General features: G+C 58.1%; 1 protein-coding gene and 1 long non-coding RNA gene across 5 annotated transcripts; one reads left to right on the top strand and one right to left on the bottom strand.

Annotated features, from left to right (window-relative positions):
• Positions 1–80: 80 nt before the first annotated feature.
• Positions 81–27687, bottom strand: GRK6 (G protein-coupled receptor kinase 6). Of its 4 annotated transcripts, XM_078066926.1 has the most exons (17): positions 27500–27687; positions 23708–23803; positions 22426–22538; positions 22229–22306; positions 21780–21880; positions 21354–21446; positions 21186–21249; positions 20905–21045; positions 20426–20616; positions 19611–19648; positions 19424–19513; positions 18062–18270; positions 17834–17971; positions 14232–14369; positions 14015–14149; positions 13821–13822; positions 12231–13365 (listed from the first exon to the last, which is right to left on the bottom strand). In XM_078066926.1, the coding sequence occupies exons 1-17, from the start codon at positions 27549–27551 to the stop codon at positions 13257–13259; spliced, it is 1788 nt and encodes a 595-aa protein (XP_077923052.1). In that variant the 5' UTR covers positions 27552–27687; the 3' UTR covers positions 12231–13256. The 4 variants fall into 4 exon arrangements, with proteins under 4 accessions (XP_035940774.1, XP_077923052.1, XP_035940772.1 ...); XM_036084881.2 differs by lacking the exons at positions 12231–13365; positions 13821–13822 and adding an exon at positions 81–199 and having other exon boundaries at positions 27500–27685; XM_036084879.2 differs by lacking the exon at positions 13821–13822 and having other exon boundaries at positions 27500–27685.
• LOC118531064 (uncharacterized) lies at positions 7700–17503 on the top strand. Its single transcript, XR_004914969.2, has 3 exons — positions 7700–7770; positions 11542–11587; positions 17432–17503. It is a non-coding gene; the product is annotated as an uncharacterized LOC118531064 (long non-coding RNA).
• Positions 27688–27911: the final 224 nt, after the last annotated feature.

Here is a 27911-nt window from a genome sequence, read left to right as displayed (position 1 = left end):
CTGGGCTCCTCTACGTGACCCCGGGCCCGCGCCACGCTCCCAGGCGCCGCCAGCGTCACTCGGGGACCCGCGGCCGGGGGCTGCCCGCGACGGGGCTCAAGTTGTGCTCGGGCCGGCGGGGGACAGCAGCAGCGGCGCCCGCTCCTTCCCATGGCGCCGGTGGGCGCGCGGGCCGGCCTCACCCGGGGCCGCGCGGGACCTGTAGGACAGACACAGGGCGCGGTGAAGGCGCGCTGCAGTCCCGGACGACTTCCCTGCCCGCGCCGGTGCCCTGCGCAGTTCCGGGGAAGCCTCCTCTGCGGGAACCCCCACACTCCCCGGGGGGCCGGTGACGTCACCGAGGATGATGACGTCACACCTCGAGGTTTCCCCCGGTAGGGTTTTCCCGGATCTGAGACCCGGCCGCCGCCGCTGCGGAGCCGAGGGGACTCCAGGCGGGCCAGCAGAGGGCGTGCGAAAGTCAGACTCAGCCTCAGTGCGCACGGGACGTTCGCCACCCCAGAAGGTACCCCAGTTCGGAAAGGGTTGCAGAGGCCAGTGGATAGACCCCCCGGGGCGCTGAAGAGGCGTCTGGGGGCGGTTGCTGTGCGGCCGGGAAAGGGTGGCCCACCTCCTACAGCCCCACAAGCCGCCCACCGACGCCCAGCTTCAGCCCAGTGCATGCGCCTGGCAGCCCCAGGCGCTCTAGGCCTTGTACCCGCTCCTACCCCTGGCCGCCCAAAGCATGGAACATCCAGGCCCGCACTGCGGCCTCCTGGCTGTCGCCGCTCTCGTAGAGGGGGCTCAGGCGGGGTCGTTCCTGCTGTTACTGCGTGCCACTGGCCTGCCTTTGTCTGCACCGCCAGGCGTGGGCCGTTCCCTCTTCCTTTCCTCTGGGTGCCTCCGCCTGTCAGATCCCAGCTCCGTCTCCGTTTCCCCAGCCTCCTACCAATTCGCAGCCCCGCTCGGCCCTACGCTTCTAGCTCCTGTGCGCGGTATCGCTTCCTCTCAATTCCTTTCCGTTTCTGCAGACGGTAGGAGAAGTAGCTCGTTTGCTCCTGTATCACCTGGTCTCTCATCACTCCAGATGGGCACGTCTAGTTCTGCCTCCTCCTCTCCACAGCCAGGGTTTAGAGGGGAACCTTGCATCCCAAGAGGTATGTAGGAGGGAGCCCTGACTGCCGAGTGACGGGTGGCAGGCGACTGTTCACCACCCCCACAGAACAGAAGTGTGCCCTTCTTGAATGCCTTCTAACTACCCAGGGCTTTCACATACAACCCTTTGGGATAACTATAGTTATTCCTATTTTACAGATGAGGGAGGGGGGAAAGCAATTAGCTGTGTAAATGGCAGATGGCAGTGCCTTAATCTGAACCCAAGCCTGGCCACAAAACCCTAACCAGGGGTGGGAGGGTGCTGCTGCTTGAGCTACTTTGTGGGCCTCTTCCAAGAGCCCCATGGACCCCCCCACACCCACTTCCTCAGCATGTCCAACGCGCACACACATTTAGCTCTGGGGCCACGGTGGGCCTGAGCCCCAAGCAGGGGGCTCCACATCAAGCTGTCTCAGACTGTTCTGACAGCAAGCTGGGGGGAAGCCAGGCCAGAGGCCACCCCACACTTCTCCCTAGATGGCTCCTGTCTGATTCTGTGGCTGCCTTGTGCCATGTGCCACTTGGTCCCCGTGCCAGTCCCTTTCTCCTGGGCCTGTGTTCCAGAACAGACAATGGCAAGAACAATAGTTCCACCCGCCCCCTCCACAACCCTACCATGAGGCTGCCATGGCGACGCAGCCCAGATAAAAACACGATGCTGCCAGTCACTGGGAGTTAATTAAATCTGTTGTTCTCCTTTTCCTGAGCCCACAGGAATTTTCAGGAATGCTCTGAGGAAGCTGGCACTGACTAGGGGGCCCCTTGGCCTGCACAGCAGGAACAGCTTCAGATCAGAAAAGGTACTTCTGGGGCTGGAGGTGATGGAGTTTAGCTGAATTAGAAATAGAAATACCTGCCAAGAACCGTCTACTGCATGTCAGGCCTTGTTCTAGGCCCTTTCCATTCAGAATCTCATGTGATATGTAACACCACCTGCTCAGCGGGGGCCCATTTGATAGATGAGGAGACAAGCTCAGACAGAGAAATGACCTGCCCCAGGTCACACAGCTAATAAGGGGAGGAGCTAGGATTTAGCCTGAGTCTGAATCCAGAGTCTGTCAAAATACCTTCCCTTATGTGGCCACTGGAATGTAGACGAAGAGCCCGGTGCGTGTGAGCACCTGGTACGTGAGGACTTGGCAGCCATAGAGACACTGGGCCAACTGGCCAAGTTGGAGCCAAAACACACTTTCCTGTTGCTTCCCAACAAGACCCTGGCACTTCCGGCCACCAGCCCTCAGCTCAAGAGTAGGAAAAGGCAATAGGGTAGAGAAACAGGATGGCAGCTCCAAGGTTAACAAGGAACAAAGGACAGACTCTGGCGTGAGGGGCCCAGCTCAGCTGACTGGGCATTAGGGTGCATGGCAGCAGGCCACACCCAAGACCCCCGAGGTGCCAATATGGCTCCTCAGCCAGGAGGCAGGAACCATTGCCGTATTTTACAGATTAGGCCGCTGCAGGTCCGAGAGGAAGGCTCTCTGATGTCACACTGGTGCCAATACCCAGTTTGAGTGGGCAGGGGTTTGATGCTAAACACTCCGTCCTGGGCTGCTCCTTCACTCAGTGGTGCTCTGGCAGGCCCAGAGAGCATGGATCCTGCCTGAGGCCTCCCTCCTGCCTTTGTCTAGCCCACAGGAGTTGCTCAGTACATCTCATCTAATCCACAGTAGGTGCTCGATACATAAATGTCAAGAGAGTCATTCAGACCTTCCCAGATGCTCTTCCTGACAGGCCAGGCTTCTCTAAGCTTCCTCCATGCTTCTTTGCATGCTCCTGCCTGTCTGAGGAGCCCTTCCGTACAGACCCTGCCTGCAGCCATACAGCTTCCCCATCCCCTCCAGACTGTCCAGGGCAAATGCTGCACCTGTCCAGTTCCAACTGTGTGCTAGGGCTGGTGCCCCCACATGGACTCCTCCTTAAGTCTACCATTTTATGATTTGTTTCTTCATTCTCTTTTCTTACCTTCTTGCAGGTTATCTGAACATTTTTTAGGATTCCATCTTGATTTATTTGTAGAATTTGTGAGTGTATTGCTTTGTATGGTTTTCTTAGGCCATGCACTCACTGGGAGTATAGCAGGAGGACAAAAAACGAGACCCCAGGAGGTGAATATCTTAAGCCCTATGATGCCAGTTTCCTTGTCAGTGACCATGGTGAAAACTGAGCTAGTTCATGCAAAGGATTTGGAGATGCCCAACAACATTAGTGCTGCTGATGGTGGCTTCTGAGCTGGGGATGCCGAGATGTGTGTATCCTTAAGGCACTCTGCCTGAGGGCTGGACATCACAAATCATTCTCAGGCATCCTACAAACTACGTTAGCATTCCTCACATTTGACAGATGAGAGCACTTGGCTCACAGGGATTCAGTGGTCCCCCAAGGTCACACAGATTTCTTATTCTGGGGCCTGGCACACTGCTGGGGGCACCTACCACATTGCTCCTCTGCATGATGAACCCCAGCACTCCAGTCTTAGACCCCAAAGATCTATTGGATCCTTTATCTCAGTAAAGGGCCCACCATTCACTCCATCCACTAAATCCTGTTCTTTTTACAGGGCGCCTGGGTGGCTCAGTTGGTTAGGCATCCAACTCTCGATTTCGGTTCAGGTCATGATCTCAGGGTCATGAGATCGAGCCCTGCGTCAGGCTCTGAGCTCAGTGTGGAGTCTGCTTGAGATTCCCTCTTTCCCTCTGCCCCTCCCCCTGCTCACGCTCTCTCTCTAAAATAAATAAAATCTTTAAAATAAAAAAAAAAAGTACAGGTGCCTGGGTGGCTCAGACGATTAAGCGTTTGCCTTCGGCCCAGGTCATGATCCCAGGGTCCTGGGATCAAGCCCCACATCGGGCTCCCTGCTTAGTGGGGAGCCCACTTCTCCCTCTCCCTCTGCCTGCCACTGCCCCAGCTTGTAGTCTCTCTCTCTCTGTCAAATAAATAAAATCTAAAAAAAAAAAAAGTAAATCCTGTTCTTTTTACCCTCAGTGCACTGTGCCTTCATCTGTCTACTTCCTTTGGTCCCCCTGCCACCGCCTTGGCCAAGCCACCATCATCTCTCACCTGGGCCCCTATTGCCATGCTTGCCACTGCTCTCCTTCCATGCTGTGCCCCTGCCCAGCCTACCCACTTTCCACATTGCCCATTTCCCCCAGGCCCTCTCCTGCCTGAACGCTCTAGCAACTCCCCACCATTTCAGGAGGCAGCCCGGCTCTTTCAGACAGTCTGGATGGGTGCCTCTCAACCTTGAATGAGCAGCAGAGCCACAGGGAGGGCTCGTTAAAACAGAGTGCTGGGCTCTGCTCCCAGTGTTTGCTTCAGTAGGTCTGGGGTTGGACCCGAGAGTTTGCATTTCTAACAAATTCCCAGCAGATACTGATGTTGTGGTCTAGAGAGCACACTTTGAGAACTGACCTAGATCATGGCTTCTGGGATGAGTTCCTGCCAAGGCCTCTTCAGCCTCACCTCTCAGTGCCCTTCCCTCTGCAACCAGCCCGTGTTCCCGTCCTAGCTGCTGAGTGTCCTGCTTTCTTCCCCTGAGGGGCCTGCAACACAGCCTCAAAGCTCTTGCCCCCACACTTACTACTCAGCTTCATGGCCTCACTGTCACTTTGCTGGACAAGTCAGCTCCAGGCCGCCTCACTGCCCAGGCTTGGATGGGAAGCCCAGGGATAGGACAGTGTGCTCTGGCTGTCTGTGTGCACCTCCAGAGGTTGCATCTGTCTTGTCATCTGGCATGCAGCAGCTCCAAAACCACTTGTTGGGTAACTGGAGCTGCCCACTTCCCCGTTTGGTCTTTTAGCCGTAGGACAGGGAACACCTCTAGAGCTGGGTCTGCATCCCACTCACTCCTAGGAAATGTCAGCCATTCACCAAAAAGTCACTGAGAGAGAAGCCATCACCCAGCTCTTGGCCCTCGCAGGGTGGTTTACAAACGAGATGAGGATCCATACATCCATGTGAATAAAAGGAAATGGAGGCATATGTCAGGGGCTCTGCACTGGACAGAGGGAACCCCAGACAGCAGGGGCTCCAGGTCATAAGGTTCCCTGGATATAAGGCCAGAGCTGCTGGTCAAGTGAAGGGACAGGGACTCAGACCAGGGGACAGCAGAGGGAGGGGAAATGTGGCGTACAGAGTGAGGATGGGGTGGGAGAAGTTACTGCTACCCTGTCCTGCATGCCCAGTGCATGCCAGGCCCACTGCTGGCCTCTTCACATTCAGTCTCTCAGTGACACCCAGCAGGTGGCTCCTGCCAGCCCCCCTGTCCAGAGAAGGAGCTGGGGCAGTTCAGGCCCACACAGGCAGGTGGTTGTGATGCCCAGGTGACTGCAAAGCCCACTGTCCTGGCAGGAAGGGCATTTCAGGCAGGCCCTGGTAACAACTTTACACTCCTCCCACACCAAGACACATGAACTGAGGCCAGAGAGGGCTGCCGCCAGTCGGCCAGGCATAGAGCTGACCAGAGTCTCATTTCCAGCTAGGCCAAGGTACTGGCCTGGCGCGCTTGCCTACAGGTAGCGCCTCTGTGACCCCACCCTGGCACTGGCCCAGGAACCCGGAGCTTGGAAACTGCGAACAGGACAACAGGGACTGGGGTCTCAAGAGAGCTTGTAGGCAGAGAGGCCCTATGGGGCTCAGTGTCTATTGTATTCCTATCTGTCCTTCCAAGGGAGTTGGCCACACCTCGGGGGCCTCTCCGAGAGGCAGCATGGTGTAACACACAGAGCACTGAAGGGAGAGCCCAGGGTTTAAATCCTGCTTCTGCCTTGATCAGGCTGTGTGGCCCCATCCCAGCTGTGCCCATGCCTGAGCTGAAGTTTCTTTGCTCGTAAGACAGGGATGATGCGATCGGCCTAGCACTGCCAAGGGAGGAGCAAAACTGATGGAGTGAAAATACTTCAAGACCGGTGTACCCAGCCGCACATGACAAGCCAACCGCCAGCACTCTGCAGCCTCGAGAGGCTCAGATATGGGAACCAGCCCATGGCGCTACATCTACACAAGCCTGGGAGTGGCCCAGCACAAACTGCCATCACTTTACCACGGACCGGAGGTCATGACCTTGTGACTCTCAGGCTGGACACAGTTCATGGGCATGTTTTGTTGGCCCACAATCAATTTTTTAAAAATATTCTGATTAGTTCCCAAATTTAAAGCCCAGGAGATTTTACATAAAAGTCGGGATTCTTGGCTCATCTTGAAAATTACCTGGTCATTCCAAGTCCACATTCTCACATAGTGACACAGACTGTCACTGAGTAGCTCCCTGGCCCACCTCACTCATTCCGTTGCTCCCTGGGCCCTAGAGGCATTTGGGTTTCCAGCCCCTGAGCTAGAGTGAGCACCCACAACAGCCAGCACTACACAGACCCATCTTTGCTGAATTCGACCACAGCGAAGGCTGCAAGCTGGTCAGGCCACAGAGCCCCCAAACCAAAAACTAGGGGCTTGGGGGGTTCCCAGGTAACTGAGGTAGCCCTCATTGCTCAGGTTCACCCAGAGAGAGAAAATGGAGGCAGGGAGCCCGTCCAGCAGCATCACAGTCCCAGAGAGCATCTGAGAGCAAGAATCTAGCTGATTTTGCTGGAAGACGGAAAGGTGTACTAAGGCTTGAAAGACCTGGGGAATTGCCTCACCGGAAGACTATGAAAGAAAGTTAAGAATGCTCCTCTAGAAGGCCCTCCAATTCTTTTCTGCCTGGGTCGCAAGAGATGGTGTGTGGCAGGCAGAGCAGCTGTGCCTGCTGAGAAACCGTCACTGGAAACCTAGCTCCACCGCTTACTGATCGTGTGACCTTGGGGAAATCACTTTACCTCCCTGAGCCTTGGGAGTCTTCATCTCTAAAATGGGGATAATAAACTTACCTTGTACAACCGTTGAAAGGCTTAGGGGATAATGGACGCAGAACACTCAACACAGGTCTCGCACAGAACAGGGACAGAATGAAAGGAGCCTGTGAATAATTCCAAAGGCACTCCTGCCTGCAGGAGGGGGACTCAAGACTGGCTCCGGGCACCACCTATCTAAGGGCATCTTACACCAAGGCCTCAAATGCCTGGGGTGATGGTCATCCCTGGTGCCCAGGACACCTTCCTGGATGGGAGAGGAAACCCAAGGGTAGTTGTGGTCACTGGGATGTTGAGTCCAAGGTCTGTGATTGGAGGCTGGCGTCTGCTGAGTCAGGTCTGGGACAGCTGGCAGCAGGACCATTTCTCTCCCCAGCACCCTGCCGCTGCCGGCTGGGGGACGTTGGGAGAGGAGCCAGAGGTCATTTCCTCTGACTCAGCGGCCACTCTCCTCCCAGAGGAGCTCCCCTGGAGGACAGAGCATCTCCATGTGGCGCTGGCCTGCCTGCCAGCCAACCTGCATGCCACCCAGCACAGTCTGGGCTTTGTGCTCAGACAAGAAAGGGACACTTGTGATCCAGACAATGGGCCGGGGCGCTCCCATTTGGCCTGAGCTTCAGCTTCCCTGGCTCAGCAATGTCCTTTCCTCTGCTCCTGCCCACTCTGCTCCCACCACTCCCGGGAGAATGGTGGCTTGGAACGCGGAGGAGAAACCCACAACAGGCCCTAGCCGCGGTTTGGCACATGCCCTGGCCATGAGGAGGAGGGATGTGAGCTTCTTTCTTCTCCCCTGGTAAGGAACATCGCCTCTGTGGCACCCAACTCGGGTCAGGCCATTTCCCTGGCGAGAGGTGGTAGTGGCGGTGGTGGTGGGGGGTGGTGTTGGAGTGCAGACGCCGGACCCAGCCTCCAAGCCTCCTCCTCCCGCGGCAGGCCCAAGGGCTGGGCCGCCCCCACGTTTGCAGCCACCCCAGGAGCCCTGCTGCGACGACTGCAGCCACGTGGGAGCCAGCTCGTGCCCACGGGGCCGCTCACCCCCCCCACCCCCATCTTCGACGAGCTGTGGAGGCAGGCACACCCAGACTGGCGAAGTTACCCCCACCGCTCGAGGGGGAGTCCCCGCACCCTCTCTCCCCCTGCGCCCCTAGGCTGCTCGGAGTGGGGGAGGGGTGGGAGGGGGCGTCGCCGCCCCGCAGCCGCGTTGCCGGGGAGCGCAACCCCGTTGCTGTGGCAACCGTTTCCAAGCGAACCGGTGGCGGCTCGCGCCCGGCTTTGGCTCCCTCGCTCACTGACGCCCTCCCTCTCTCTCCCTCCCTCCTCCCTCCGGAGTGGGCTGGGGGAGGGGCTGGCCGGGGCGGGGGGTCCGGGGCGGCGACCCGGGGCCAGAGCGCGGAGCTGCCCGCGGGGAGGGGCTCAGCCCAGGATCATCTTCCTCCCGCGCTCCGGGCCCGCCCGGCCCGCCGCCGCCGCGGTACTCACGGGCCCAGGCATCCTCCTCGAGCTCGTCCTCCTGGCTCGGGGCGAGTGGCGCGGGCCCCGCGGACAGAGCCCCCGGCCTGGGGGAGGCGGCGGCGGCACCGGGGAGCTGACTGTGGCAGCGAAGGCGGCTGCGAGCGCCGGGCTGGAGCCGTGGGGCGCGCGCACGGGCGCGTACACGGCGCGTACCAGCTCGGCGTGCGCGCGCGCGCGGCAGCCGGCAGAGGGCCCCCACCCCCAGCCACTCGCCGCCGAGGAGGCTGTCCTGGGAGCCGAAGGCGGAGGACCTGGCACCCACCTGCCGCGCGGAGACTCGCACGCGGGGCGCCGGGCTCACCCTGCACAGGGAATGCACGCGCCACGCCGCACAGCTCCTGGCAACAGGCTGTCCGCAACCGGGCGCACGCAGGCAGACGGGGTGTACACAATCGGCCGAGCACACAGGATGCTCAAGCCAAGCAGCTGAGGTCAAGGACCCTGACACACACACACACACATAGTTCAACCCGGAAAAGACACATACACACACGTCCACGCCCCGGCCACATCCTAGGGGCACTGCACACATGCGGTGGGCAAGGGCTGGAGCAGGCAGGCACCCCAGTGTTGTTACAACTCACCAATACATGGCCCCCTCCCAACTCACGGCCCCTCTCAGTGCGTCCCCAGTGAGCATACATCACCCCATGTCTACTAAGAAATGGCACAGGAAGAACTCAGTGCTGGACCCATAGCCCCGGTCTTCATGGACCCTGCTCATCCCCAGGGAATAGAGGTGAGGCCTAGTAAGGGCCCCACTGTCTAGGCTGAGTCTGAACCTGGTTGTTCATCAGTCTCAATTGGGTTCTCTGTTTCCAGTCCAACTTCTCTATCACACTTACGGTGATCTTCCAAAAACACCCTCCACCACCGTATCAGCTGGGACATTTTGATTTGCAAGTGACAGAACCCCAAAATAAATAGGCTTGAGCCCAAAGGTGTTTGACTCATGTAACAAGGAAGTCCAGATGTAGATTTTATCTGTGATTACAATTGGTTCCAGGTCTCCCAACAATGGTATCAGATATGATATGTTCTCTCCACTCTGCCTTCTTCTGTTTGCATCATTCTTGAAAATTCCCAGGTGGTGGCAAGGATGACCCCCACGACTCTAGGCTTATATACTGCCACCCAACCCCAGAACCTCAATTCTTTCCCAATAGTTCTAGCAAGTCCCCCCAAAGACTCTTTTTGGACTCATTTTGGCTTAGTGTCCATTGGTGAACCAATCCAGTTTCATGCCTGGGGAGGGGATATATGTTCAGCCACCCAGTATCCATTTCCTTTTCTTTGGGTACAAGCACCCTACTTCATCAGGGGGACTCACTGCACGCCATGGGTGCCATCATGCTGGGCCTTTGAACCCAAGTGCCCTGCTCCCCCAGTGCATCCATGGGCAGATTTCCAGCTGGGCCTTTTGGGCTCCTTGGGTTTGCAGTCAGGCTTAATGATGCGGACACAGACATGGCTGTTGCATCTTGCTCCTGGGGATCATACCCTGATGAGAATGGGGTTTGTGACTAAGACCCTGGAGGTACCCCAGTCCTGGTTCTTCCTATCATGTTCCCCCATATCCTTTTAACACTTAGTTGGAGGACAGTTCTGTCACTTGCAACCAAAGATCTCTAACAGCCTCACCTGGGTCACACACTCTAGGTGTATATGTATGCAGGGGGTGCAAACCGGCCCCATCAAAATCACATGGACTGAGACAGAAGGTTCCCCAAAGTAAACATGGGGTGCTTTTTGTACATACTAGGCAGAGCCAATACAACCAGCTGAAATCCTTTAGGGATGCCCCTGCCTTCTAGATGAGGCCCCGCATCCTTAACATGGCTTTCAAAGCCCTGCATGGCGCTCACAGGCTTTGGCTCCAGTCACTTCCTTCACCCACCCATCACCAACCCCTCCCACCCCAAGCCATCCTAAGCCCTAGAGGCCCTGGATCATCCATCTGGCTCCTCCACCCAGGTACATCTGGTTCTGTTACCCTGGAGGGCTCCAATTCTGAGACTTTTGTGGCCAAGAGGCCTCCCTGCTTGGTGTTGACCCCCAGCCCCACCAGCTCTAGAATCATCTCTGCCACAGTGCCGATCACACTGGGTCTTAACTGTTCCCATTTCTGTCTCCCTACCAGACTGAGCTCCAAACTGGTGGGGTCCTTGTCTCCATCTGGGTCCCCAGCTCCCACCACAGAGCTGGACTCACTGTGCTAAGAGTTTTAAAGGAAGCTGAACTGTAGCCAACAAGTTCCCTGGGTGCCTACCTAGCCCAAGGGGGAAGCTTGGTGGGAGGTCTTGACCCACCCACAGGCAGAATGCTCCAGGGACCTACTGGTCCAATTGGTACCCACTCACCCTTGTACACCTGCTCAGGGCTGGGCTTCAGCCAACTGATACCTAACTGCCCTCCCACCAAAACAGAAGGGCAAATGCACCTCAGGCCCCAACATCACCCATCATGGCTAGGATCCAGCTTCATCTTCAGCTCGCTTCCTTGCCACCATGCAACAGCCACTCACCAGCTCAAAGACCTTTCCCTCAAGTTACTGGAAGCAGCAGCACATGCTCCACATACCATCAAGAGCTGGGCCACCACCAGAGAGGCCCCTTCTAGTAAGTCAGTGCTTAGAACCTTCTGGATGCCCTTGAGATAGCTGTCAGCCTGGCACCCAGCACCCACTCCCCTAATCAGCAAGAGTCCTGTCAGTCACAAAGGGGCAAAAGGAGGTGACCAGCTGCTTTCTCGGATTCTCATAGCTGCCCTGTGAGGTGATGGGTATCACACCCATCTTTCTAGACAAGGGAAGGGCCTATGCAAAGCCAGCTTGAAAAGTGGCCTGGCTGAGACTCGAACCCAGAACTGTCCAATTGCAAAGCTCATGTGGCCCGTGGCACTGGTGCCTGGCCCAGAGGCAAGGAACAAACCCTTACTGTGGTTACAGAGCATCCCTGGAGGGCTGGGGGCACTGGGAGACTATGGTGCGGCAACAGGTTTATGAAGTCTGGGACAGACTTGTCAACAGACTGTCGTCTCCTTCTTTGCATAGGTGGAATGCTATGGAATGCTCCCCCAATCCCTCTGTCCCCAGACGGGTAAGTCTCCTTTAAAAAAAAAAAAAAAAAAGACCTGGCTCAACTTCTCAGAGAACCCTAATGTCCCCATTGCTGGTCCCCACCCACCCTTGCCACAGCCTAACTCCCAGCATCACCACTGTCTCACCTCTGCCCAGGCACACTGCCTGCTTCCAGGGCCAAGGGATGGCCTTAATTCACTGGCTCTGGGCTAAGCACACAACAGGTGTCCAGGTAAGACAGAGTTGGCAGATGTTTCTAACAGCAGCTTCCATCTTGCTCCCCAGGCTGCTCCAAGCCCACAACTGGTTACCAGACCACCCTGGCCTTGGAGGGGACCCTTCCAGCTAAACCTGCCTCCCCAGTACAGGGAGAGCCAGACTCGTACCCTAGTGGGGACCCAAGGCTTCTTCCCTCAGGCCTCTTCCCATTTAGGAAGCTGAGAAACCCACTGGATGAGCCCAAAGGCCACTGAGGCCTGGCTGCCTGGAGAGGCTACTCCAAGATCAGCCATGGGGGTGGGGGTGGGGGATGTCCAGGGCATGTGGGAAGGGCAGCCCCCACCAGGCCCACCTCTGATCCCTTCCCACTTCCAGCAGGGCGAGGGAAGCAGAAAGACCCCTGGAACACCAGGAGCAAGAAAGAGGCAGGCAGGGCGGCTGGCCAGGTTTGTGCTCGACTGTATTCACTCAGAGACACGTGGCAGCTTACATTGGACAAAATGAGTAATAAAAATTGGCTTTAAATACGGAAAAACCAGGGCCCTGTAATCCCATGCTATCCTAACACTGGGACCAGGATGGCCATCACAATCTGGGAAGGACCAGAACTGGGGCCTGGGGCGCAGGCACACACACATCTCAGCCTACCCCCTCCACGCACACGCACACGCTCACATACACACCCCACAGGCACACACAGGGAGGGATGGATTATTGCTGGGCACATGTGTCTATTGTTAAGAGGGGAGTCTGGAATGTTTGAGAGTTGGCCAGGGACAACCTCCTCCCCCCTTCCCAAGGCCTGGGCTGGGGCGTTTCTGCAAGAGGTGTCTTCAGGACAGGGCCCAGCATGAGGGACGAGGCGCCCTGGGAGCTGGAAGGCAGAGGCAGACCCATCTGGGACAACCTGGGCAGTGGACTGATGGGTCCCAGGGTCAGCCCAATCTCTGGTCACACTTTGGCACAGGCCTAGGGGATACAGAGGCCCCAGATCCAGCTTTGACAAGTGCTGAGAAGGGACAGCATTGGACCCCAGAGGTGGTGGCCTGAGCCCGAGGCAGCAGAGGCAGGCATGAGTCTCACTCGGAGGTCGGCGGTGGCGAGCACAGTGCTGGGGGCTCAGGGGCCTTGCCTGGCCCAGTCTCGGCCTGTCCAAGCTGGGCCCAAGGAGCCTTGAGTTTGGCAGTGGCCCCTCTGCCAGCTCCAGGGTGGGTCTTAAGAACGCTCTGGTTGATATATACATTCGTACAAATACATAAATACAGAAAGCCCCGAGCTCCACAGACAAGAGCTGAAGGGACGCACCTTTGTCCCAGGGACAGCCCAGGCCTTGCCCGAACTCAGCCAGACCAGGGGCTGAGGGGCAGAGGACACCGGGGACAGCTCCGGCTGTGTTCCCCAGGCCACAACTTGCGTGGGCAATGGGGAAGACCACTGTGCAAAACTGTAAACAGCGCTCGGAGTAGCTGCTACCGCCAACCACCGGTGGGGGCCTCAGGCTGGGGGCTAGAGGCGGGTGGGGAGCTCGAGGCGGGTGGGGAGCTCTTCCTCACTGTCGCTGCAGTTCCCACAGCAATCCTGGAGGGATGGGGAAGACACGGAGGGAGAGAGGCAGAGCGAGGGCCATTAGCCACTAGTGCCACCAGCCAGGCCAGCCCTGCCAGGAGCTGCCTGGAGCTACGCTCGGGGCTGGGGGCTCCCCACCAGGGGCCCAGACGTGTGTGGGCCTCAGTGCAGAGTCTACTGGCAGCAGGCGGAAGTGAGAGGGTCCAGGTGGATCTGGGCTCTGCCAGAGCAAGGCCCTGTCCAGACCCTCTCCCCTGGAGATGGTGGAGGCAGAGCATGGGGAGACAGATGGCTAAGCAAGGCTAGCAGCTTGAAGGTGCCAGGGTGCAGGGAACGAAGTAGTTGGGGGGGGGGGAGCGGGCACCAGACTTCTTTCGCCCACATCTCGCCTCTGCCATGGAAGGGCTGCCCGTGGCTCCCCGAGGCCGGGCAGCAAGGCCAACCCACGGGGAGCCCACACTGCTCACCTCTGGAAAGAGAAAAGAGGCCGTGAGCCCAGCCAGGGGTAGGGGACAGGCGGGAATGAGGCCAGAGACCCTGGGCACACGTGGCATGGCTGGAAGACGCCCACTCCCAGCACACGCAGGCACCAGCTCTGCCTCCCGCCCACCGTCCCCTGGAGCCAGGCGAGGGGCCAAGCAGGGACCCTGCTGGGGGTTACCTGGCGGCTGAAGAGTCTCTGCAGCAGTCCCTTCTTGGGGGGTGCGGGTGGCTGACCCTTCCAGTCCAGGTCTGGGGGAACCGAGCCATCCAGCCCAAAGACATTCAGCTCCTGGAAGCACTCGGTCTCCACCATCTGCCCAAGCACAGACAGCCGTGAGAGCCGGCTCCGGGGCTGCTCCTCTGGAGCCCGGCCCACCAGCCGGGCAGCTCCTTACCTCATTCTGCCAGGGGATGGGCACGCTGCCCGTGGCAAACTTCAGGTAGAAGTCCTGGTCAGTGGGCTCCAGCTCCACACCCTTGACGGTGGAAAACTGTTCGATGTCCAGAACATCCTTGCAGTAAATGGCCTGGGGCTGGTGGGGACAGAAACGGCAGTCAGCCAGGAGCAACAGACTCCCAAGCAGGCACACACGCACGCCGGCCCACCTACACGCATGCAGGCAGCTCAGCCCTGAAAATCACTCCAGCCTTGGCCTGGTTGGGCCCCAACCCTTGCAGCTCTCTGATTTGGAGTCAGAAACTAGGTACCCCAGGCACTTCCTAAGCACAGCAGTCCCTTCTCTTTGAGGTCATTCCCCCTCTGTAAACTGGGGATCACTACCCCTCATTGATCCTGACTGATGAGGCTGCATAAAGGCCATGCCTTTCCCGGTCCATGGTAGCTGACCTGCTGCAGCCAACCAGCCCCCGCAGTGCCCTGCGGAATCAGTGACAGGCACCCCCTCCACCCGCACATGGCAGTCTTGGGGTACCACTGCACGCATGGCAGAATCTTAGCTGGTCCTTTCAGCTGAGCATCCCCATGCAGGGCCTGGAGCTGAAAGGTCCTCTGTCCCAGGATGTCCAATGGCCTGCTCCATCCCCTCAAGCTTCATGGCCAACCAGAGGATTAGAACGGTCCTCCCAACTCCCCACACCCCCAGGGCCCCTCCTGGGAGCCCACCTCACTCCAGAAGGCCACTGTCTTTTTCATCTCCATTGTTTTCTAAATCCTACTATTAAGGATCTCAATTAAAACAACATCGTAATGTAAAATGGTGCAGCTGCTTTGGAAAACAATCTGGCATTTCCCCAAAAGGTTAAATGTAGCGTTATCATATTAGCCAGCAATTCCACTCCTAGGTATATATCCAAGAGAAAGGAAAACATATGTCCCCACCAAAACTTGCATGTCAATGTTCATACTAGAAGAATTATTCATAATAGCCCAAAGTGGAAACAACTCCAATGTGCATCAACTGATAAACAAAATGTGGTGTATTCACACAATGGAATATTATTCAATAATAAAAAAGGAACAAAGTAGGGCACCTGGGTGGCTCAGTCGGTTAAGTGTCTGCCTTTGGCTCAGCTCATGATCCCAGGGTCCTGGGATCGAGCCCCACATCAGGCTCCCTGCTCAGGGGGGTGTCTGCTTCTCCCTCTCCCTCTGTCCCTCCCCACCACACATGTGCTCTCTCTCTCAAATAAATAAAATATTAAAAAAAAAAAAAGAACAAAGTACAGGCTACAATATTGATGAGCCTTGAAAACATTCCACTAAGTGAAAGAAGCCAGTCACAAAGGACCACATATTGTATAACACTATTTGCATGAAATGTCCAGAACAGGCAAATATACAGAGACAGTAGATTAGTGATGGCCAGGGCCGCAGGGAGAGGAGAATGGGGAATGAATGCTAATGGACATGGGGTTTTTGTTGGGTGGGTGGAAAGGAGTGATGTGAATGTTCTAAAATTGATTATGGTGATGATTGCACAACTCTGAATATGCCAAAAGCCATTTAGTTACACACTTTAAATGAGTGAATTATATGGTATGTGCAATATATCTCAATAAAGCTACTAAAAATGATATCAGCATCAAACTTGCTTCTCATCTATTGCATCTAAAAAAAATTCCAGGGCGCCTGGGTAGCTCAGTCGTTAAGCGTCTGCCTTTGGCTCAGGTCATGATCCCAGGGTCCTGGGATCGAGCCCCACATCAGGCTCCCTGCTCAGCGGGAAGCCTGCTTCTCCCTCTTCCTCTCCCCCTGCTTGTGTTCCCTCTCTCGCTGTCTCTCTGTCAAATAAATAAATAAAATCTTAAAAATAAAAAAATTAAAAATAAATAAAAATAATTTTTAAAAAAGTTAAATTCCGGGGCACTGATTTTTTATCTTTGAAGACTCAGGGGCGGTGGGATGATTTCAAGGTTAAATGAGATGATGTGCACTGGAAGCAGGGGTAAACTTGATGGGGGGGTCAGCCCCGAGGCAGGCTGCTCTCAGTTCAATCACTCACAGCAAGGCCCACACCCCAGGGTGCTGGTGAGGCCTACAAGGCACAATCCTTCCTAAGCAGCGGCTCCCTAGCTGGCCTCCCGCTTCTACTCACCCCCTCTAGCACTGCCCCTACACCTCACAGGCCTGCTCAACATTCCCCAAAGGCCCCCCGTCACACTGGGAATAAAACCCTGCGCCTCTCCCAGCCCATGCTCGCTCGGGCCACACTGGCCTCCTCGCTGATCACTCGAGGTTTCTCCTTCTCCCTGGAATGCTCTCACCCCAAAACTCAGCATGGCTCTCTCTTTCACGTATTTTAGGCTTCTGTTTAACTGTCAGGTCCTCAGAAACCACCCTGTCTAAAAATACTCCCACCCCCCCATCATTCCTTAACTCCCTCTTAGCTGGATTTATTTTTTTCACATTACCTGACATGCTTTTTCTCTTAGTGCTTTCCTTCGCCATGCTCCCCACTACAACAGGAAGGCAGGACTGGGTCCTGTTGACCTCTTTCTCTCCGAGGTCTGGCACTTATGGGCACTCAGATATTTGTTGAGCCAATAAACAGTCACTGTGTGGCTGACAGCCATCAGTCTGGCCTGCTGGTGAACTGTCAATGCCAGGACCCAGTCCTCTTACACATGGGAGGGGGACAAGCACATAACTTCATCTTGGCCACTCACAACCTTCCCTGTGACTTCACACACAGAAGCCTGAATTCAGAGGGAGGACAATTAACAGGCTGAAGCAGAGCCAAGAGATGAAGCTCTGGCAACATTGCGTGAAACCCTGACATGGGCCCGACACTAGGACCATCTGGCCAAATGAACCAATAAGCTCCATGTTGGACATAAGTTTTAGCTGGCTTCTGCCACTTGGAATATGAGGACTCGAGGATGTCTCTGCCCACAGAACGCCTGACCCACCGGGATGCTCAGGAAATGGGTGAGACTCTACAAGGAGGAGCCAATCTTCAGCCCCTTACCCCTGCTGGCAATGGCATGTTGGTTTTCCTTTAGGAAACTGACCTCCCCCACCGGCAGTGGTTCGGGTGGGCAAGTGATCCAAGTGTGGCTGCTGAGGGGCCTCCGAACAATCAGTGGCAATCAGCACTAGCCTTAGGACTTTTTTTTTCTTTTCTTTTCCTTTCAGGACTTCTTTTGAAATGATTGGGCAAGAGGTACACTGGGTCTCCTGGGCTGGCTGAGCTGGTAGGATGTGGACCTGAAACACTGGGTCCACCACGGCCATACCCTAGGGAGAGCGGCCAGGGAGCGAAGACCGCACACTGGCCGGTACGGCGGTGAGGGAGAGGAAGAGAGAGTTCCTGCAACAGAGCCCCAGATCCAGGGATGCCAAGGCGAGATCTATCCTGAGGCTTTTCATCTGTGTGAGCCCAGTGAATTATGTTCTGTCGGCCAAGCCCTTGGAGGTGGGTTTGCTGACACTTGCACTGAAGGTGTGCTGACCACGCCTCCAGGAGCCCCGAGCCCCCCGCGCCCCCCGCGCCCACCCCGGCTCGGCCGGCCCTCCGCAGAAGTGGAAGGCACTCACATCGGGCTTGAAGGGCGGCTCCAGCATGCCGGCTCCCAGCCGCTTGAAGTTCAGCTTCTTGAAGAGGGGGTGTTCCTTCACCTCACGGGCACCACCTCCACGACACCCCAGGCGCTCAGCAGGGTCCTTGCACAGGAGCTGCAGCAGGGCAGGGGCGGTCAGGGTGGCGCGGGAGAGGTGCCCGCTGCCCCCCGGCCTGGCCGGTCAGCCTCCTGATGGCCGCCATACCTGGGAGCAGAGCGAGCGGGCCTGCGGGGAAAAGCGCTCCGAGTACTCCTCAGGCACCTCCTTTACCAACCGCTCCACCTCCTCTCGCTTGATTTTCTTTTTCCTCTGCTGGAAGGGGGACTGGCCTGCGATCATCTCGTATAGGAGGCAGCCCAGTGCCCACCAGTCTGGGCTGAATGTGTACCGTTCGTTCTTCACCACCTCCGGAGCTGGGCAGGGTGGAACAGGAGTGAGGGCGGGCCGGGAGGCAGGAACCAAGCCCTGGGCCCCGGGAAGGCCCAACACACATCAGGTGGGGCATTAGCTGATGCCGGCAGGCACCCCCCTCAGCCTGGCAGGGACTTCAGTGCGTGGGACAGCACATGCCCCCATCAAAGGGAGCCGATGTGGCCCTGCAGGGGACCGGGTCTGCTGACTGTTCAAGAGAAGTCAGAGGGACGCCTGGGTGGCTCAGTCGGTTAAGCGTCTGCCTTCGGCTCAGGTCATGATCCCAGGGTCCTGGGATCAAGTCCCACATCGGGCTCCTTGCTCGGTGGGGAGCCTGCTTCTCCCTCTGCCTGCCACTCCCCCTGCTTGTACTGTCACTCCCTCTCTCTCTCTCTAGCAAATAAATAAAATCTTAAAAAAAAAATTAAAAAAAAAAAAAAAGAAGTCAGAAATCCGTGTTTTTAATGTGACGCTGTCTGGCCTATCAAATGTTGGCAACCCATTCCAAGTGTTTTAAAAACAATTTGATTTAAACACAAATGGAGGCCACATCAGGCCTGTGTGGTTACCAGTTTGCAATCTCTGGATTTAATATAGAAAGAAGAGACTCATCTGCTGCGTACCTAGCCCTACCAGGCTGGGCACACGGGGATTGCTGCCTCTCCTACCTCTTCGCATGTTCAAGGCAACTTTGGGAGCCAGTACGACCGCTTTCCAGTGGGGCAAAGTGAGGCTGGGAGCAGCAGTATGTGGCCAAGGACACACCACAAACAAGAGGTGGGCCCTGTAACTGGGACTGTCTGCTGTATCACACGGTTCCCAAGGGAAATATGGGGCACATCTTGGCACTGTGGGTGGGCACTCCCTCTCAGAACCTGGGCAGTTCAGGCGAGGGCAGGACCGAGACCCCAAATCAGCCCCTTCTCATCCTTCTCTGGTAGCCACCTGCAAGCCGAGCTAATAGCAGGAGCTCAGTAAGTATTTGGTGCATGAATGAGTATTCTCAGGTGTGTGGGGCCCTGGCTGAGTCTCGGTCCTAATTTATAAAAGAGGGACATCAGCTTTTTCTACTCCCCGAGACACAGAAGACTCCCAGACAGAAGTGGTGGGGCCCAGCCCAGGACAGCAAGGGGGTCAGGGTGGAGGGAGACTCACCCATGTAGCCCACAGTGCCCACACGACCCTTGATGGTCTGGCCCTCTGGCACATGCACAGCCAGCCCCAGGTCGGAGATTCGGATGTGACCTGAAAATGGGTGGGGAAGCAGGGGGGCCCACTAAGCAGGTGGGCCAGACCCTGCCCTACTCCACGGCACCCCACCTCTGTGGCCCCCCCCACCCACCGTGGTCATCCAGTAGGATGTTCTCTGGCTTCAGGTCCCTGTGGGGAGGAGAGAAGGGCAGGGTCAGACGTTGTTCAGTTTGCAGAGGAGCCAGATGGGACGCCACCACCTCCTGGCTCACTTGTCTCCCGGGATGGAATGTGCAGCAAGGTGCGGGAGCCGTTTATTGCCAGGCTGAGAGACGGCCCGGCCCTCGCCCACAGCAGCCCTGACTTGAGGGAGCAGCCCAAGGATCTGTCCAGCCAGGACCCTTCCTGGGAGTCCCTAGGCAAGTGGAGAGCAGCTCCCCCATGGGGAGACAGCGCCAGTAGCCTTGCTCACCACTAGTATTGAGGGGGTCCCACCCTCCCCCCGACTCTGGCGGCTGACTCTACCTTTCCTGTCAAATGGGGCAACTCATCTGTCCCTCCATGGGGCTGTTGTGAGGTTCAAATGAAATCCCTGCCAATAACAACAGGCAGAGCTGTCCACTGCCAAGCCCCCCATGCCGGGCTCTGTGCACTTTACTGCATTATCTCATTTGGTCCCTAAAACCACCTGCAAGGCAGGAATTATAGTCTCTGCTTCCCAGAAAAGGAAAGAGCGTAGGGAGCAGGGAGCCGACTGGCCCAGGGTCACACAGAGAGGGGTGACGACACCAGCATTCATGTGAGCGAGCCAGACCCAGAGGTTCTCAAGTGTACCAGGCATGGGCAAGTGTGGCAGGGCTCAAACCAGCTTCTGCACGCCGTGGCAGCCCCGGCACACCAACGTCCTCCGGCAGCCTCCACCCGTGCCCCGCTGCAGCCCCCCGCGGGGAGGCCCAGGCCCGGCACCTGTACACGATGCGCTCCCGGTGCAGGTCCTCCAGGCCGCAGCAGATCTCCGCGGCATAGAAGACAGCCCGCGCCTCGGGGAAGCCGGCCTGGCCCATGTGGTAGATGTGGAACTTGAGGTCGCCTCCGTTCATCAGCGTCAGCACCAGGCACAGTGCGTCCTTGGTCTCATAGGCATAAGCCAAGCTCACCTGTGGCCGAGGGGACCCGAGCCCTCAAGCAGGGGCCGGGGGCCACCCGGTGGCAAGGTTGGCACCAGCCGCCCAAAAAATCCTTCTCAGTGCCACTCCTTGGGGCCCAGCCTGCTCCCCAGGCCTGGTGTCAACACCCCAAACCCGCCCTTCCCAGGCATCTCCGAGAGTGGGAAGGCGGTGCCTGGAGGGGACGGGGCAGGGCAGCAAGAGACCTAGCTGGTGAGTGGGGAGGGCAGGGCAAGTGTGTGGCCAGGGGGAAGGGAGGGGTCTCCTGTCTGTACTTACTACAAACCTACTGTTCACTTTCTCCAGGATCTGCTTCTCATTGAGTGCCATGGCCTCCCCTTTCCGCTTCTTGATCCGCTTCTTCTCCAGCTTCTTGCAAGCGTACATCTTGCCTGTTGCCCGCACCTGGCAGGCACACACCTGTAGCCAAGGTAGAGGGCAAATAGGGACTAGCTGTGCCCTTCCTGCGGCTACAGGAGTTCGGGGAGGGGGGCTAGCAGTCCAGGGCCCATGGTACCCCACCTCCCCACTCCATCAGGGGCTCTGGCCTGGCCGCTTACCTCACCAAAGCCACCTTTTCCCAGGACTCGGTACTGCCTGAAGGTGTTTTTGGTCACTGGCTGCCTGTGGGCAAGGGATTTCAGAGCAAACACAGGCTGAGCAGGGGCCCAAGGCCATGACAGTCCTAGCAACTTGGCCTACCGTGGCCCAGCCTTCAAGGAGCTCACCTTTCCAGCCACTTCCACTGTAGGAAACGGTTGAAGTAGATGCTGTCGAGGTAGTCGGCAAAAGGAGCCATGCTCAGGTACTCGTGGGTCAGCCTGTTGAGAGGGCCCAGCCCACGGGTCAGCCCCTGACCCTCCAGGTTCTCGGCTTGTTGGGCCAGACCCCGTTATGTGCACACTCAGTCTGAAAGGCAGCATCATCGGCCAACCCTCTTGCTAACCTGACTAGGCGGGAGACATGCACCCATGCAGAAGCTGAAGATGCTACAGAGAGGGAAGGCCACCTGCCCAAGCTCACACAGCACGTGCAAGGCCCGGGTGAGAGGCTGAGCTCCCTCACCAGCTGCTGAGCTGTTCACAGCCTTCCGGGCCCAAAGAAGCCCCGTCCTCGGGACACAATCCCAGGCCTGTGGGCAGGGAGAGGCTTACCGGGTGAGCTCCTGGAAGAGGTCTTTGCACGGCCCCTGCTCTAGCCGCTGGGAGCAATTAGTCACCAGCTGCCGGGGGACCTCAGGGATGAGGTCAGGACCCTAGGGACAGGCAATAAAGAGGTCAGTGCAGGGGGCTCCCTTGGCCAGCTGCCCCCTCCCAGGGCAGAGACGGCCGGTATCTTAAGCCCGTGCTAGGAGCAGCTGTAGGCTAGTGGTGCGCCAGCCTGCCTAGTTGCTGAATTCAGGTCCACTGCGACCCTTGAGGCAGGGTGAAGCAGAGCCGCTGGAGGCCGCCCTGCCTGGCCCACCCTCCTGGGCTCCCTGCCCGCAGTCTGCCTGGCGAACCTGGAGCAGCTCCAGGGCACTCTCTGCCCAGGCTGTGGTCATTCCTCTCCCCATCACTGAGCTCTGCCCACTGCTGTCATCCCTCCATCACTGCTCGCTCACCGTGTGGCTCAGAAAATTCTGCATTAGCCGCCGCCCACAGGCCTTCCGCTTCTCATCAGGGGTCACTTCATACTCAGCCTGCAGGGTGGGAGGCAGAGAAGCTCGGGGTCTGGGCAGAACGGCAGGTGTGGGGAGATGGAGCACACTTGACCTGGGGGCCTCTGCCCACCCTCGGGGCTGGCCTGGGCCGCACTCACCACTCCATCCAGGAAGGCAATGCAGCGGGTCAGCTCGGGCCTCGTCGCGCAAAACTCTCGGAACAACAGGCGCCCAATGGGCTGCCGCTCACACAGGCTGTGGTAGTCACGCTCTGCAAGCAGGGGTGGGAGCTACTGGGTTCCCAGACCTGGAGCCTGCCTGCAGGGCCCTCCTGTCCACACCGCCAGGCCCTGGGCCCCAACAGCAGCTTCCAGCCCTGTGGTATGGAAGCCATTAGCTCCTGCAGAACCCTCACCACAACACTGAGGGGGGCATTACCTTTTTCCTTTTTTTTTAAGATTTTATTTACTTATTTGCCAGAGAGGGAGCACAGCAGGGGGAGCGGCAGGCAGAGGGAGAAGCAGGCTCCCCACTGAGCAGGGAGCCCGATGTGGGGCTCCATCCCAGGACCCTGGGGTCATGACCTGAGCCGAAGGCAGACACTTAACCGACCGAGCCACCCAGGCGCCCCGACATTACTCTTATTTCCATCATAGCCTGGGACTCTGAGGCCCAGAGAAGCCAAGTAATTAGCTCAAGGTCACACAGCCAGGAGTTTGGCTCTGGAGCTAGGCCCTCACCTCCCCCTGCTATCTCCTCGTTGACACCACCTACATACGTCACAGCGCTGGGCCTGGGTGTGGTTTGTGAGGTTCCGGCCCGGCCCAGGCTAGGCCCAAACCTGCTGCCTGCCTGGCGAAAGTGCAGGAGGAAGCTGTGGCTTCCGGCGAGCTCGAGGCTAGGCCTCCTTCCCAGGCGGTGGAAGCAGCCATGGTATACTCCTTGCCCACGTGCAGGCTGTCAGAGGGGCCTAGGCAACCTTGGGGGCTGCGCAGACCTGGGGCCTCAGCCAAGATAAGCAGGAACTGGGCTCCTGGCCCTTCTGGTCCAGGTTTTGCTGCCCCCACCACTCACCCCGCTCCAGGCTGGGCTGTGCTAAGCACGGGCTTGGGGCTCCTCATGCAGTCCACCTGTGGGCTGGCTCCAGCCTCCACTGTGCCCTCTGTCCCTCAAACCCTAGGCCTGACCCTCCTTTCCTCTGCTTCTCTCAGACTGCCCCAAATCTGACCCTGCCCTACTCCCCCCATCCACCTACCCCAACCACCTCTGCTGTCCTGTTTACACTGTGCTCTCCACCCATCTCAAGCCCAGGAACTGAAACTGGGTTGGGTGGTGCAGACTCAATCTTCCTGCTCCCCAGAACCCCCAGCCCTGCCTGCCCCAGGGTGAGGTCTCAGGGGAGGCTCCCCCAGCACCCCCAAGTCTCCACCCAGGCCTCACCGAGGCTGAGCCGCAGCTCTTCACACTGGCTGATGTGGGGGAACTGCAGCATCTGTCGCCATTTCTTGCTTTTGCCTTTGCGATTCCCACCACCACCTGTGGGAGCAAACGGGCACTGGGTCTCCAGTCCCACCGCCACCCACTTCCCTCACCACTCGGGGCACCCAGAGGCCTTCTGGGCTCAGCCCAGGCACAGCCCACTTTAGGAGGCACCTCAGGTCTTCATTCCACATGCTTCAGCATGCCCTCGCTGGGCTCTGGGACACACATGGTCCCCTGGGCCCTCCTGCTGGGGGGGGGGGGGGCTCCTGGGCTGGAAGATCCAAGAGGGGTGGTAGGGACAGGGACGGGCCACCGGGAGTGGGGGACTGGGGTGGTGTGTATGGAGGGGGCACTTCTGGGAAGCCTTAGCTGCTTCCTACCAGGTAAGAGTTTCCCAGGGGAAGAAAGCAGAGGACATGACAGTGGTGGGAACTATGTAAGTCAAGGTGCAGAAGGGGGAGACTCCAGGACATGTGGGACAAACTGAGACATGCCAGAGGCACAGGGCGGCCTGGGTCCCTGGGAAGGCTTCAGACCCCTATTACCTGGCCCCGCACCACAGCTATCAGAGACTCGGGACAACGTGGTGGCAAGAGGGCTGGCATTCGGGATGCCCACTTCAGTACACAAGGGCTTCCATGGCCCCAATACCTGCCTCATTTTACCTAGCTGACTCCCTATCTATAGCTGCTGAGACCAGAGTAGCAGCCCAGGTGCCTACAGAGCCAGATGGGTATGGTAAATGTGGGCCAGATGGGAGACAATAGGGAGTGGTGAGGAGTGTGGTGAACTGGGCCATGCACACCCCTTCCAAGAGGGGCGGCTGCCGCTTGGTTGTTGCCAGGCAGGAATGCAGGCTTAGTGTGTTCAGCTGGGAATCTGGACTGTTATATGAAATACTGGTTCGTATTTTTTGTAAAAACCCACTGCAGCCAAATGAATTAAACATGTTAGAGAGCTAGCCAGATGTGGCCCATGGGCCAGGAGGTGGAAAATGGAAGGGCCCGAGTCTTAGAGCCCTACAGACATAGGTCTGAATCTCCAATTCACACTTTAGGCCCATCCCTTGCCCTCTATGAACCTCAATATCCTCACAGGGACTTTGGATCCAAAGCCACCTCCAGAGGTGTTGTCAGGATGACTCGGAGAGTCTGTGTCTAGTACTCTGCAGGGCTGGGGCAAGAGGTGGGCTCCAACAACTCATGGCAAGCTCAGGCAGCCACTTTCCCTTGCCTGGCCTCAGTTTCCCCTCGGTTTAGCCAGCCTTGTTTCCATCTGGCCTGGCTGAAGGCAGGTGGCACGGGGGAAGGGGCTGCTCCAGGGAGGGAGCACAGCTGGGTGCCTCCCTGGGTTCTGTGACCTAAGCTGCCTGGAGGAGGAAATGTTGCAGGACACCCATTGGGAAACCTGCTAGCAGCCCTGCGGCGGCCTGCACCCAGCGTACCCCACAGTCATTGCTCCACTGTGAATGAGCAACAGACCCCCACCCCCAAGCCGGGGCAAGGCCTCCTCAGAAGGGGAACTCCTCCCCCACCCCCACAGGTCCCTCACCCAACCCTCCATCCGCTGGCCTCCCCCCACCAGTTACTTCCTCCTCCCCCTCCTCCCAGCCACATCAAGGCAGCAACAAGAGTCACATGCAAATATCCTGTCCTGGAACTGCCACCAGAGTTGGTGGGGCTCCTCCCTGGCCTAGCCTGCCCCCCCCCCCACCCCGTGCCTCTGGGTACCTGGGCAAGGAAGGAGGACTAAACAAGGGCTCCCCCACCCAGCACTGCCCCACTTCATCGTCACAGCAACACTGCCACGCTAGGCACAACCTCATGAGAAAACGGAGGCCTTGAAACGAGGAATCAATTTGTCCAAGATCACAAAGCCTGGAGGTGCCAGAGGCAGGATTCAAACCCAGCTCCCTGGGACCACAACCCATGCTCCTTTCCAACCCCAAACCCGCCATGCTGGCCATCCCAGCGTTCCCAAACCATTTAGGGCCTCAGATCCCTTGGGAAGGTGGCAAAGGCCCGGCCCCAAGCTGTCAGCCAGCTAATGAAGGGATTCCAATGCAGCCAGTCTATGGGCCAGGGTTTAGGACTCTGTGACAACAGGGATTTCTTTTAGTTTTAATGTCCCATCCCCAACCATTCCACAAAAAGGGTTACTAAAGTTTAGAGAGAAGAGACTTGTCTAGAAGCATGCAGGTGGGAGGGGCAGAACCAGGTTGGGTAAGGGGTTCTCCAGGGGAGGCAGCAGTCCAGGTCCGGCCATACCCCGCTTCGCCTCACCCAGGGCCTGAGGAAGCCTGTCGGGAGGTGCCACACTCTCTGGCCAGGCAAGGCAGTGCTCTCAGCAGGCCTGAGGCCTGAACGGGCTACAGCCCTAGGGAGGGAGGCCTGGCCAGGCTCTCCCCACCCCTCCTCCCTAGCTGGCTAGATGACGAGGCAGAACAGAATCGGCAGATGCCCCCAGAGGCTAGGAGGAAGGCCTAGCCCTGAGACTTGATAAGGGACAGGAGATAAGGAAGGCTCTGGGCACTAAGGACCCAGCCTGCCATGCCTACTTCCAGGCAGCACCTCCCAGGGGGCAACACACACTAGGCAGGCAGGGGGTACCAGATGCTGTGCCATCTGAGGGCTCCTCTGGGCTGCCTACAGACTATATTGGGGGCATCCTGTGTCCTAGGCCTGGGTCAACCACAGTCTCACTGTATGACTTGGGGGCTAGTCCCTAGTCTGAGCCTGTTTCCCACCTATAAAATGGAGCAGAAAAGTGAAACAGATGACTGAGCCTGGAAGCCCAGCAAAGAGTGGAAAATGACCATGTCATGACCTCCCTGCCCTAGAGTTCAAAAAAGAAGGGTCTTGTTCACCGCTGGTCCCCAGCACCCTAGACAGGACAGGGCACAGAATGAGTGTTCCGTGATTATGTTACTGAGGTGGACAATGGCAGGTGAGGGCCAGACTGACCACAAGGCAGTGAGGACCAGGTCTGGTCCTCTGTGTCCCCCAGAACCCTCAGAGAGCAGGTGCCTTGTAACATTTGGGGTGGGAGCCCCGAGGAGCTCAATACACACTCACCAGACTTGCTCCCTCTGCCAGGCCTTGCACTTACTGTCCTGCCAGCCCCACATGCTCTCTTCCTTCAAAGCACAGCTCCCACTTAATTCCTGTGCCCATTTAGCCCACTACACCGTGGGCTTCCCGAGGGCAAAAATCATGACCGATTCGCCTCTGTCCCCAGTGTCCTGAGGCACGGAGCAACGTATGTGACCAGCAGTTTCCCCGAACCGGGTGGGCTGTGGTACCGCAGTGGCTCCGCTCATTCATTCTCCAAACCTTTATCCTGCACCAACTTTGTGCGGATCCAGGCTGGGCGCCAGGGTCTGGGCCTGAGGCACGTGGGATAGGCTACCCTTTCTTGGGGCATCTTCTCACCTATAACCTGGGAGAGGCCTCAGAGAGGCTCTCCAAGGACCCAGGTCCCACCCTTCCCTCTTCCTTCCTCTCTCTTTTCCTCACCGCAACCCCCCACACCCCCGCGCCGCGAGGGCGGTGGCCTGACCCCCGCCCCTTCCTGGGCCCCGACACCCCGGGGCAGGTGCCGAGGACTACCGGCCGGAAGGGCTCGCCTCTACGCGGGGTGCGGGGCGCGGAGCGCGCTGCCCTAGGGGATCTGGTGACTGGGGCGCCCAGCCGAGCTCCGAGGCCGCGCGCCCGTGTTCCCCGCACCCGGCCGCCTGCTTGGCCGCCTCACCTTCCCGGGCCTTGAGTAGCACCGTATTCGCTACGATGTTCTCGAGCTCCATGGGCTGCGGCGCCGCCAGGCCCGCCGGGCCGCGCCGCCGGCCGGGATCGCTCGCGGGAGCCGGGGCCGGATGGCGATCGGCGCGGCGCGGCTCGGCTCGGCTCGGCTCGGCTCGGCTCGCAGTGACCGCGCCGCGGCCTCCCGGGCCTCCCCGGCCGCCGCCGCCCGCCGCGCACACTCCGCCCCCTCCCGGGGGCCACCCCGGCGCCGACCCGCCCAGCCCTGCCCTCTGTTTACTTTACGCGGCCAATAACTAAGGCGGGCGCTCCCCGCGCCGTCTTCCCATTAGGCAGCCTCTTCATTAACCCCCGCCTTCCGAGCCAGAGATTCGCTCAAAGGAGCAGGGAGGCGGGACTTAATA

The sequence above is a fragment of the Halichoerus grypus genome, chromosome 2 (assembly GCF_964656455.1).
Source record: "Halichoerus grypus chromosome 2, mHalGry1.hap1.1, whole genome shotgun sequence".
Classification (NCBI taxonomy): Eukaryota; Metazoa; Chordata; class Mammalia; order Carnivora; family Phocidae; genus Halichoerus; species Halichoerus grypus.
This window is presented reverse-complemented; position numbering and strand designations above follow the sequence as displayed.

What these genes read in the sequence shown, in the direction of transcription:
- GRK6 (XM_078066926.1), bottom strand. Translation starts at nt 27,551, where the DNA reads ATGGAGCTCGAGAACATCGTAGCGAATACGGTGCTACTCAAGGCCCGG. An exon ending in CGGGAGCGCATCGTGTACAG is followed by an intron (nt 19,649 to 20,425) that starts GTGCCGGGCCTG and finishes TCCTCCCCACAG; the next exon opens with GGACCTGAAGCCAGAGAACA. An exon ending in AGCCGCCCTTCAAGCCCGAT is followed by an intron (nt 14,370 to 17,833) that starts GTGAGTGCCTTC and finishes TGTCCCCACCAG; the next exon opens with CCCCAGGCCATTTACTGCAA.